This window comes from Rhododendron vialii, chromosome 7a (assembly GCF_030253575.1).
Source record: "Rhododendron vialii isolate Sample 1 chromosome 7a, ASM3025357v1".
In the NCBI taxonomy this organism is placed as follows: domain Eukaryota; kingdom Viridiplantae; phylum Streptophyta; class Magnoliopsida; order Ericales; family Ericaceae; genus Rhododendron; species Rhododendron vialii.
The window spans coordinates 1,008,938-1,021,757 of NC_080563.1; the positions used below are offsets into that span (position 1 = coordinate 1,008,938).

General features: G+C 38.4%; 1 protein-coding gene across 3 annotated transcripts; it reads right to left on the bottom strand.

Moving 5' to 3' along the window:
* Positions 1-1,866: 1,866 nt before the first annotated feature.
* On the bottom strand, positions 1,867-9,915 carry LOC131334619 (uncharacterized). 3 transcript variants are annotated; one of them, XM_058369740.1, is made up of 14 exons: positions 9,200-9,915; positions 8,880-8,966; positions 8,045-8,142; positions 7,463-7,513; positions 7,187-7,358; positions 6,486-6,803; positions 6,244-6,381; positions 5,431-5,916; positions 5,115-5,324; positions 4,570-4,758; positions 3,645-3,808; positions 3,367-3,519; positions 3,175-3,253; positions 1,867-2,633 (listed from the first exon to the last, which is right to left on the bottom strand). In XM_058369740.1, exons 1-14 carry the CDS (start codon positions 9,608-9,610, stop codon positions 2,190-2,192), a joined length of 3,000 nt encoding a protein of 999 aa, XP_058225723.1. In that variant the 5' UTR covers positions 9,611-9,915; the 3' UTR covers positions 1,867-2,189. The 3 variants fall into 3 exon arrangements, with proteins under 3 accessions (XP_058225723.1, XP_058225722.1, XP_058225724.1); XM_058369739.1 differs by having other exon boundaries at positions 6,181-6,381; XM_058369741.1 differs by lacking the exon at positions 9,200-9,915 and having other exon boundaries at positions 6,181-6,381; positions 7,834-8,142; positions 8,880-8,931.
* Between the last annotated feature and the right edge of the window lie 2,905 nt (positions 9,916-12,820).

The window sequence follows — 12,820 nt, forward strand, 5'->3', positions numbered from 1 at the left end:
CGAATCACTTCCTTTCTCATATGGGCTGCTACGACTGGGATATATATAATATATATACCCAACCAAAAAGAAAGGTTAGATTTTCACAAGATTTCACCCCAGTTTTTATTTAGTTTCTTTTTTTTATCGAAATGTTTTCCAAAACATTCCAGTGACGAATGACTAATCTAAAAACATATAACGCAAATTTAAGAAAAGTTAAAAAATGACCCAAAAAAAAACACAAAACGAAGAAGGAAAAAAAAAAAAAAAAAACTTTCCAAGATTACAACCTAAGCCTAGAAATCCAGATCGTTCACTAATTTGTGAAGGTTTTGGTTTAGATTTGATGACGTGTAAAATTACTGTTGTGTGACCCAAAATTCAGATGAAACAATAAAAATTTAAACTAGAGAGTACGAAATTCTCGATTGTGTGTCTCAATTGAAGTTCATCAATCCCCAGAAGCAAAAAAGACAAATGAAAAATAATTCTCAAAACAGAAAGTATCCCATGTCCAAACGGGATGAGATTAATCCACCAAAGATCGGCAGCAAGTAACCAAACACCCACGAAAAGTAGTTAGCAATGTTATAGACAAAACAAGAGTACTATACATATTCGAATACCGATCTTGGATGGATGTGGAGCTCACCCACGTAAACTTTTTCCTTCCAAAAACTTTAGCTTTAGTTACGCGCATTGGACAGTCTCAAGGGCACTAATTAACCAGCATGGGTGTTGGTCCATCCGGACCGTTCATACTCAGCAATGAACAGCTCAAATTTCACTACGGCTGAAATCCGTTCGGCCAAGATAAAATCTGAACCGTCTATTACCGAGCAAGGACGAACAATCCGGATGAGACTAACGACCATATTGGGGGACAACACGGTCCCCGATTTCCTAATGGGTACTCCATAGATACTTCATTTCCTAGTTAACCTGGGACTCCACAATATGAGGCAAATGCACACGGCTACTTAAATTCCAAGCAACCGTGTCAGAAACTTTGCTACCTAAATTTGTACGCAGATCAATCAAAAATAGTTCGGAAACCCTATAACACGAATTTCTTTCTTTCTCCCTCCCATCAATATCATTCAATCTGTTTCTGCTTAATTTCTCTGCCTCAATTTCCATTTCTTGTTTAACACAAAACCACAATTATTGAGCTCAACGTTATCTGATCAGCACAACAACTCTTCAAGTCCAAACCAACCAAGACCGATCCAAACCTACGTCGTTGCATGGATGGATCAACCCCTAAACAGAAGCTCACCACGAGGGTCAACATGCTCGGCGACTCCAATCCAACTTTGGAACAATGAGTTCCATATTCACAGTCAATTCAGAGACCATAAATCCTTCTTCTACTATGGTGTTCAAGATCTATTCCGTTCGGAGGTTTCAAAAAGGACAAACGCATTCGTTCTGTCAACATCCTGATTGAGAGTTTGATCGAAAAAGGCGGTTCCAAAGAGGCAGTCAAGGTAGAGTGCATGGCGTTTCATGTTCATAGATCCCGCGCCGAGCCTCAAGGGATACTCAACATCGGGGTGAGTAGGGTGGATGCTCTGTTTCATGAAGCACTTTCTTGTTTTGTGGGTTCAGGATTGAGAGTTGAGTACAGAAAGTTGATGGGTGAAGATATAGAAAAGAATATGAAGGCTTGTAGGGTAAACTAAGGGCTCGTTAGTCATCAGGGCTAAAATTTGCTTATTGTGTGTGTCTGAATCTAGACATATCCTAGATTTATTAGTCACAAGAAAATCATATAAGCCCTTAGATTCCAGAGTAGCCAAGAAAACCACAAAATTGGTCGATTAAAAAGATGAAAACCATTGAAACTAACAAACACGTCATCCCATAAAACGCAAAGCAAGCTTCTGGAACAACATATCATATATACTTCCAAGTTAGACAAACAGTCCCTGACGAGGTTTCAGAGTTATCTGCATTCCTCTTTCTAATATCTTTTCGACAGGAGCTACACGAGAAGTTAAAAAAGAAGCAGACCGGCTACTTTACATTTCAAGCATTTAGAAGGATGCAACTGTTACATACGAAGGCTTCCGATAGAGAAACACAAGCCCTAGGCATCCCTTTGGACAGAGAACGAAAAAATGAAGGGGGTTACACTCGAAAATAATAATTGAATCATAAAATCAGACTACTTACCTTCATAACCAACGCCAATTAGAACAATGCTATCTCAATGCCACGGTCGAGTTAGAATCTTCCACCCCCTCCTCTGGTAGAGGCTTCACATACTTCCCTATAGTAGCTTGGTGATTTCTTTTCTTCATCCTATCATGTTTTTCCTTACTCAGTCGGGTTCTCTCCTCTCTCTCTCGGTTTCTTCTTTTCCTTTCCTTCTCATACACTCCTTGCCAGAACAGCTCACCCGTTGATGGCCACAACCACCGCCTCCTTGGCTGATCTGAATCATACTCCTCTGCTAGATCCTCATCCATGCTCTTGAGAGTGGTATACGAAAACCATTTGACCCACATTTGACCTCTCCTGTTCTTCAACTTGTGTTGCTCTTGCATGGCTCCGGTCTCCGGATTCACGTACACGATCCTCCTTGCACTGTGGTATGCCCACACATTTATGAGTAGCTCAAGCACCCGGGAATAACAATGTTTGTCCTGCCAGAAGAATAGTGCGTTATTTGTCATCTTTGTGAGCTTAGGTATCTTGTCCTTCTTGGGAAATAATTATTTTTTAAACCAATTTCTAGAGATTGGAGAGTTGTAAGTAGTGTTCTCTGGTTGTATCTTTTCTTTGGTGGACTGCTGGTCCTCCAATTTTTGTGGTCATTTTTCTTTTTCATATTTATTGTCAAAATCTCTGTAAAGAAAAGAGTGATGATCACAATATGGAAATCTAAAGGAGACAAATGACGAAAAGGAAAGACAACAAAAATGACGAGGAAGAAGAAAATTCAAGCGTTAGTTCCTAGTTCCTCCAAGCAAACACAAGGAAGCATTTTCATGAGGAGTTACGTCAGGTGATAATGCTGAAGACTACAACTGGGAATCATGTTTCGGCTATGTTTTTGTCTTTTGAAAAGATTTTATTTGGTTGTATGCAATCTTATTTACAAAAAGAAAACAGAGCACCAAGTGGTATCTGTAAACCAGAAATGACGAAAACACGAACACAGTTGTTGAAGTAGAAGAAAGTCACCTTGGATAAACTCAGATAACACTGTCCACTTTGATTGTGCTTTTCATAGAATTGTGCGTCCAGTGCATCTACAAACATTCTGCAAACAACGGTACCAACAATTTCACTAGTCAATGAACCCTTAAATATGTATTGAGAGGTAAAATTGAAACAAGTGTTCTCGTAGAGAACCAATGATGTCAATTTTCAAACCTGGAAAACATTACAAACTCCATGAAGGACTTGGTCGGTAAAACCAAACTGTTCATAACAGACCACGTGTCTCCATCCAAAGGCATGGGAGGAAGAGAAGTCAAATCATGCTTTATGCTGTAAATCTTCCTTAGAGTCTCAGAAAAAGCAGATCTGCAGCCAATAATGATATGGAGAAAAGTAAACCCCCCCAAAGATAAAATGAAACCCACGAAAAAAATTGCAAACTTTGAGAAAACATTTACCGAAATTTAGGTAATAGATATAACCACTCTTACTTGCAATTCCCAGCATTCATAGCATCACAGAATGACCAAAAATCCTGTTGCAATGGGTTTCTTGGATCCATATCCATACGAACCCAAAAGTAGAGAGTGTCGCCATGAGTGCGTGCTTCGATAGCATCTAATAATGCAGTTTCAGCAGTCTTAGACAAAGAATCCTGTTTAAGCCCCCATATTAGCTATGAAGCAAGCAACACCAAGTTTAATCCACACAGAAATCATCACTTCTGTAGTTTCTGGGTAACAAACCAAGAAAGCACGCTACATTGTTTCATTTAAACCAACTTTGTACTACAACTAGTATGTAAGAAAGTTTCATCTCACCTTTGAGTCTAAAGGAGGACACAAATCAACCATCAGGTACCTCTATTGCAGGAAATGAGCAAGAAGGTTTTCAAGTTGTAAATGTTGCGATCCTCTTCCCAAGATTTGAAGGTTTTAGAATTGCCAATTTAAAGAAGAATCAGACAAACAAATTTTGTACACTCTTTGGTGAAATTCTACAAATGCAAGAGTATTTCAATGACTTCTTGATTTGGAAATCCCAAATTCTAACTGACACATTTATTTTCAACAAAAATATGTCCAGTGTTATACATTTCTTTTTAAATGTTCAACAAAATTCTGCTACAAGTTTTAACAGCAGGTCGCAATTCATCGATGTTAGTGGGTCAAATGATCCCCCGTTCCATCTAAATGTCACAAGTCCTACTGACGACAACTAAAGGTCATATTGGAAAGCGGATGCATAATGACTCACAACAAAAGAAATGTCTGACCAATGTCCATTTTCAACAGAAAACTCGGAAACCCTATATCCAATCTCCAATGTGGTAAAGGAAAAACAGAATAGCAACCACAAGGTAAAACATTATCGGGGAACTGGAAGTGCTGAGAGAAAGAGTACGAAAAATAATACCTTCCTAGCCGTTGCTCTCCATGACTGGAACCCTATCCATGCATTTTTGTGGATGCGGTCAACACGGTTAGCTATTGCAAAAAAGGCTCCATATTCACCAAGGACATCTCTGTAGTAAGGGTTGTTAAGAAGTGGAAGCCGAGAGGGTGCATCGATATCGTCTGCCCCATGCCTTCGACCTTTGTTGGACTACAATCAACCAGTCCGTGTGTTCATGTGAGAATTGAGATACGAAAAGAGGGTTGCTTCTTTATCTATGAAATTTAAAGACACGCGTATTTTGTTGTCGTTATTGAAAAGTGGAAACAATAATTTGAAACAACCAATGAAGGATTTTTCAGAATTCTCATTTCTTTTATCCAAACATGGGGCTAAGACAGGATTCCCAAGTTCTAGTGGCCCCCTAGAATTTACTGTCCAATCTGATGCTTTAATCCAGACAAAAAACAGGGCCTTAGGATTTTGATTTCTAGGAATCAGTTAAACATGATAGAGCAGAACAGTGGGAGAAAAGAAAGGATGACATAATCAGTATGGTGACTCACCAGCCCAACTCCGCGATAGAGTGAAGAACGATGCAAAAAAGGCCAGGTTCCTTCCCCAAAGAATGGTTCATAGATGCATAACGGTTGGCCTGTCCTTTCAAGCTCTCCATCATCCCTTTCATGCAAATTGTTCTTGGACCGATCCGCCTTTCTGGCACTTCGATACACGTCTTCCCATGTTCCCCTAGGTTGATCAGTTCTGTCCTTCAACTGCATCAAATCCCCAAGAATGAGTAAGGGCAATCATAAAAGAGGCAACCATCAGAAATTCTCCAACCCAAATTTATGGATAATCGGTGCTTCCTGGGCCACTTACCACTTCTTCTTCTCCTCTCTTCCTTGTATTGGCCATCTCAATTTGTTTCTCTTCCTCCAAAAAATGATATAATGATGTTTCATTCGTGCCAAATACAGCACCAGAACCCCGTGTTTGGTTACGGGTCCATTGTTTTTCAACCTTCTCCAAAAATTCGTGGCTTCTCAAAGTTCTATTTTTCCGTGTTGAATTTGGTATTAACTCAAATAGTTTCCATTGCCATTTCTCTTTCATTTTGCTAGGGATTTCGGTTACAGCCTTGGAAAGCGCAACTTCTGATGGGAGCTTGAGAACATTTTCTACTAGAGAAGCATACCCTTCAATAGTTTCCGAAACCATAAGGTTTTCAGCAGTGCGCTTGCCCATTGATGCAATATCGCGAGCTAGAGTTGTTAACCTCCCTTTTGAGACCAATTGTAAGAGTATTTGTTTGAGAACCCTTATATTCTCCTTGGGGAAAATAAAACCATTCACCCTGTCATCCACCTAATTGTTATCGCCAAGTCAGTCAGTAGCTATATTTCTGAAGACTTACCAACTATTCACCAAATGAACGAGTTTTACATCAAAAATACAAAACACGCTATAACATGAAGTTTCAATCTCAGGGATCATCAATGGCGTCGGCCTGTCAGCCCTATCCAAATAATAATCCACAGAAGCAGGTTTTGAATAATAGAAATTAGTGATCCAGGTATTAATCACCCAAGACATGAATATGCAAAGAGAAAACAGCATTAAGAAGCATACATATTTATGTATGATGGATAGATTTGGAGCAATGATTGGCTTCCCATGGCACATAGCTTTTACCAAAATGTCCGGAAAAATTTGCTCTTCAAGGAAGGATCCATATATCACAAGATCAGCCATGCTTAGAACGCTGTCCGCGTCTTCATCGACAACATGCCTCACTATGTTCCTTGGGTATCTTAAGTTAAGAGCAATTGCCTGTGGGAAAAAGAGAGACGTTATGCGCAAGCCAAGAAGGCAGTAAAACAATTGAGTCCTAAAAGAAAAGGCCAAAGACCCCAAGTTATTGAATAAAGCTTTACCTCCAAAGCCACACTGTAATTGCCAGTCAAATCCCCACTTACTATGATGATTTTGAGATAAGAGTTCGAATTGTTATCAGATGGGAAGTCTGTTAATAATGGTAATAAAGCCTCTAAGACTAAGGCATGCTCCAGCCACAGACCACTGTAGAAAAAATGACTTCCCACAATCACAATAATGAAGTCATCAGGCCCATAATCCATCCTGAGGCGTAGATTGTCTTTGTACGATACCATAAAGTTTTCTGCTCCCCATGCTCCAGCAGGAGTACCCGGAATAACAAAGTAGTTTCCAGAATCACACACAGAGTAAAACATCTGGAAAAAAAATATTGACGGACATCCAAGTCAGCTTGTAGTGTTATGATTACGATTAGGAGCCAAGACAAGGGAGGAGATAAACAACAGAAACAAGAACAAAAAGCAGATATGATTAGAAGGTGATATCAGATTTGAAGATTAATTTTTTTTTCTTCTATTGGACTGTCCACCGTGCTCTTGATTGGAAGAGTGTGATTCATAACATCTTTATAAAGCACCCAATCCCTGTTGGTTTAATGAAATCCAGATGCACGCACATTTTTCGGTTTTTCGGTAGTTGATACCAACAAATGCACTAAATTTTCTATTCTTAATGCCCTTCTTGTGACACCATGTCTTCATATAACCATAGCAATGCTTCCTTGTAGGACAAGTCTTACTGGCAGGGCATAGTTTGGGAAGACCACGACAGTAGCACGGCTGAAGAAGTTTTTCCAATCATTTAGAAGCTCAAACTGGCCACTCAACATGTATTGTCTCAAATGAGTAGCAAGTGTTCCTTCATGGATGCTCCATATAAGAGGTACGGACTTGAAAGGTTCCTGCAGAAGACTGAAACGACTAAAACATTTCACTCCAACTCAGAAAGGATAATGGATACTTTCAGGTGGAAGAACTTCTCTCAAGAAGTTCATAAAAAGAATAATATAACTTACTGAGAAAGGACTTCCCTGGCTTCAATTGAGTTCACAATAGTGCCATCATAGCTGCAATAGGTACATGCAGTAGTGAGAATGAAGTAAATGGGGGGATGTTGCTATCAACTTTGTTTATAAACTCAAGAGTCATCCAAAAAATGCTATGGATTTATTTTCGTTTGTGAAAAGCACATAAGACAGATTTTATTAGCAGTACGACAACAATTCATTGTCCCCAAAAAGTAATAAGACCGAAATGCCAAAACTAAAGTGACACTATAGAAGAAGCACTTAATTTCGATGCTGCATGACTTTTAGGTGAAGTTTGGAAGTAAAACAATTCCTTACAGCGTGTACATTCGATTAAGGCAGCCAAACTAGTTCCTTACTTCCTTCTAGTAATGAAGCTGACAGGAAACTTCAAATGACATAAAGACCAGGAGAGCATTGTTCATTAACAGCAAAAGAATGATCTAAGCTGTTGTGTTTTGCTAAATCATACTGGGGATGATTCTAAACTAGTCATCGTTTCACAAAGTCCAGGATAAGCTTTAGTCTTTAGTTGATTATGCATGAAAAAATAAACAAAGACACTCATACGATAGCCAATCTACGACGACATCCGCCTTGAAGATAGTGACGGGAACACCCATATTTTTCCAGATAGCAAGAACAGGACCATCTTCAAGTGAGTAAACCTGCAATGATTACAATAGAGAATGCTGAGACACCTACATTTATGATCAATGGGATAAACGTATAACAGACACGCAATACCACTTCTTAAAGAAGCAGGCAAGTGTTTCCAGAGAACAGAAGGGACTAGGCAGTACTTCAGGACTTAGGATCATGATGGTAATGATGCAATGCTTGAAACAAATATGTCCTGCTTGGCATTATTCCAGCCTAGTCTGCTTTTGCCAATCATCAAATCAAATAGGATACAGTAGCACACATTCTGTAAGTGAGTGAGTGACCCGATACGCCAATTTCCCTCAGAGATTTGCCCCTCTAGATTCTCTGCACATTAGCTCCTACTATTTTATAGCCCTTCAAACAGCAGATACACCACTTTGTGTGGGGATAAGCTCTACAAAAATCCAAAAATTGGTCAAGAAGGGGACTTTGTCTTTAACTTCCCTCCTTGGACTCCCAAGTCCCAACTAAAAAAAAAATCTAACAGGAGTACTATTTATTTTTGCAAAGGACTTTCTAAGCCACCAAAGTGTTGTCGATTACTTTCCTTCCAAATGAGCCACACCACGCCTAGAGGAAGCATCTCCTAAATCTTCCTTCTACGATGAGCGACTGCCGTTCCCTTCCAGAAGATCCATTACCCAGCAGGAAAAACCCATACACTCGAAACCAATAATAGAAAATACCATAAATGCATTAAGTTTAACTAAGGAGTAGTTTCACTGATCAATGAAATTACCTCAATTTCATACCCAATCTCCCGCAAAGCAACAGCAACACTAACCATCAGTATCTGTTGTGGATCAACTAATAGATCTGCAAAAACCTACAAGTAGAAAACAAAGCAGTACAGATTAAAACCCCAATGGCCACACTACTCAGTAAGCTACAAACCCAGAATATCAAAACACTCAACCAATAAAAAGAAACCCATAAGAACAATAACCCACCTGTCAGTAAATATCAGCAGAATAACGGGTAACCGTATGACTATCAAACGAATACCAACCAGCACTAGAAAACAAGATGAACGTAAAATTGGTACGAAATATCACTTACCAAAGCAAGCTTGGGTTTTCTATACCCAAATCTCACTCCTCCTCTGGAGCTCACATTGACCTCATTAGACTCTTTCTGGAATTTAACCAAAAGCTTAGATGCCTCGAGCATAATATCTTCCCCAAAATCTAACCCACCAATCTCCTTCAATAGCATCAAATCTCCAGAATATACTACCTCTCCTCCTCTACCCGAATTCTCTGAGTGTTCCATGAATGAACTGGGCAAGAATATCTGAAAGAGAGCCACAAAGAAGAAGAAAACTGCAACGGTGCAAACCCATTGTAGATAATCTATTCTCTTGAACAACACCAGTCTTGCAAATCTTGATCTGGGTTTTGAACCAAACGGAGAAGAACGAAGTAAATTTTGATCCCTCTTCAAAGAATAACCAGTATCAAGAGAACCCATTTAGAGTCCCATCAACAAACACTCACACAAATTGATAACATATATGTATATCCACCGTTATAGAAATATACGGAGATGGAAATAAAGATTTAGAACAGAGGAAGAGAGGGACGCAGAGTCGGCGCTCTTTTTTGCTGTTTTGAGAAATTGGTTATAGTGAAAAGAGTGTTTCAGAAACAATTTTGTTTTTTTGCCATTAAAGAACTCTTGCTAGTGGGAGTGAGGAGACAGCTATGGAGGGAGGGAGAGAGAGAGAAAGAAAGAGAGAGAGAGATAGAGAGGAACAGGAGCTGAAGAACCGGGGAATAATAATGAAAGAATTTCGGGATTTGTCTCTAAAGTTAATAATATTATAATATAATTTTCTTTCTTAGTTTGGAGAAATTTTACTTTTGCCCCCTATATTATGACCCTATTATAACTACAACCATTCAACTATTTTTATCCCTTAACTTTCAACTCTTTTTTTTTCGGTGAAAGTCTGCAGTGTTAGTCGTAGCTAGTGAAGTTTGAGCATGGTCAAATGCAAGAGAGTATTTGATGTCTACCAATGGACTACCACTCCACTTGCTACTTTCGACTGAGTTGGATTGTAAAAATAAGACAGAAAAATAGATTATGAAAGGTCAGTTGTGAATTTTCCGCCAACTAAAAAAGGCATTGTCTCGCCTAGCCCTATGAAAAGCAAAAGACATACCATGCATTTGCCTAATCGTGTGACAGGCACACATTGCGATAGTCCTTGCCGAGCAGGTCGATGGGCATATTTTGTGTAAGGTCATGTCTTGCCTAGCACGCTGACATGCTATCGTCGTGCCACGTACTTCCTAACCTGGTGACAAACCACACGTTTTATGCTTTCCCTAGCCCCGGTTACTTGTAATGTTTTGTTATACCTTTGCCTATAAAAACTCAATGTTGTGCATAAGTCGTGTCATGCCTTGCCTATTCCGGTGTCATGCACTAGTCATTTTATGCTTTGCCTGGCCCAGTGACAAGCACATGTTGTCTCATGCCTTGCCTTATCCGGTGATAATCATGTGTCGTGCAAGGCCGATTGACAGGGACAGGTCGTGCCAGCTCTAGCCTTGCTCGGTGACAAGCACAAGTCACGCCATTGCCTTTGGATACTCATTTTGTATTTAATGCCTATTTTAAGAACCCACTATTGTGGCCTTTTGGATTGTACGTTCCTTGTAATGCCCATCAACAAGGACATTTGTGTCATGGCCTAGCTCGGTAAAGAGCACATGTTGTGACTTGCCAACTTTTTTCCATCTTGTAATGACCACCAAATCGAGACCAAAAAAAAAGGAGCAGCAGAGAATAAACGATATGCTATGTGTCAGGCTTAATGGGTAGTTATTAAAGAAAATTCAGGTTGGTTGATGTTATTCAAGAAGAGAGAGATACGAGAATCTATTTATTCTATCTAGAGAAAAAAATCGAAATGGTCCTTGTAGTTAAGTGTCTGTGTCAACTCGGTCCCTGCATTTTTAATTAGCTCGATTTACGCTCTGTACTTTCCATTTTGTTCCAACTTGGTCCAATTACTAATTACCGTTAGCCTTTTTAACACCAAACGCAAATAGGTTCCTTTTCTGGGGTTAAAACATTAATTTTTTCATTCTCCTCTTGCCCTAATATACCTCTGAACCAAAATACAGCTCATTCTTCCATTCCTAATGTTAATCATTGGTATTAAGTTTGGATTTTGGTAATGAGCAAAATTTGGTTATAGTTTTCTACAAAAAAAAGTTGCCCTCCAATTCAGCATTTTTATAATCAGCCATGAGGCAACATAATCACTGGTATAAATAATAAGATGCATTATTTTTCTGCATACCCATTCTTTTAAATTTAGCTTAAAATAACTTAAATTTGAAAATTGTCCTTATTTGATTTTTTTCGCATTTGTTAGTTTTGCACCAAACTTTTGTGAGTTATTGATTCGCCTTGATAAGAGGAATCGGAAAAGTAAATTTTTTTTTTTACTTTTACCCAAGTATTTTGAGAAATAACCAATTTTTAGCAAAAAAAAAATTGACATTTTGACGCTAAAAAATGGTTATTTCTCAAAATACTAGGGTAAAAAGTAAAAATATATATATATTTTACTTTTCCGATTCCTCTCGTCGAGACGAATCAATAACCCATAAAAGTTTGACGCAAAACTAACAAATGCGAAAACAATTCAAATAAGGACAAAATTTCTAGATTTAAGTTTAGTTCAAAAGAACACGACCTGAAATGCATATAGAACCATGTCTAAAAGTCACAACATAATATAGATTCAAAAGTCACAACATGATAAAAGAAATCATATCTAAAAGTCAAAATATTACATAAACTCAGTTCCAAATTTAGCAAGTCATAACCTAATACATAAACATAACAAACCACTCAACTAGGTTACATTAAACCTAACTTAACAACACAAGTGGTTACAAAAAACAGTGCCCTGTCATTCCATTCATTTTCCTACACTTGGCCCATGCACTGATTCCTAACTAGGGATGTTGAAGTTTTAGTAGTTCCACAGAGGGGAATGAGAGAATTACTGTTTTAACCCCAAAAAAAGGGGGCCAATTCGTGTTTGGTGTTAAAAAGGCTAACGGTAATTAGTAATTGGACCAAGTTGGAACAAAAGGGAAAGTACATAGTGTAAATCGAGCCAATTAAAACTACATGGATCAAGTTGACACAAACACTTAACTATATGGACCATTTCGGGGTTTTTTCCTTCTATCTATAAAGGAAAAACATCTTTTTTGGTATGGACTCAAAATTGAGGTTGACTCGTCCAAAATAAAAGAAAGAATTTTACAATTGAATACATTTTTTGTTATCCGTAACTACTAACTTGTAGGGATAGGCATAGAATGCCAACAGGTACCCTTTCTCTATCTATAACTGCCATTCCATCACAACACATCTTTTTATTTTCAATTAGGTCTTTCTCTCCTAATCACATCTTCTTCCATTCCATTAGTATTAATTTCTTTGTTTTTCTTGAAGTTTACTGAATTTCTTTGTCCTAATGTACGAGTACATATGCTTAAATTCCATGGAATAGACGGTATTGCTATGTGCCCCCAAAAAATGAGGTTTGCAAATCAGGAGTCCAGCTTGTAGCCGCTACAAAATTGATTAATGACACTTTATTGTTTTCTTCCCTTTTGAGTTGAACAATTGAAGTCAATAATGAAG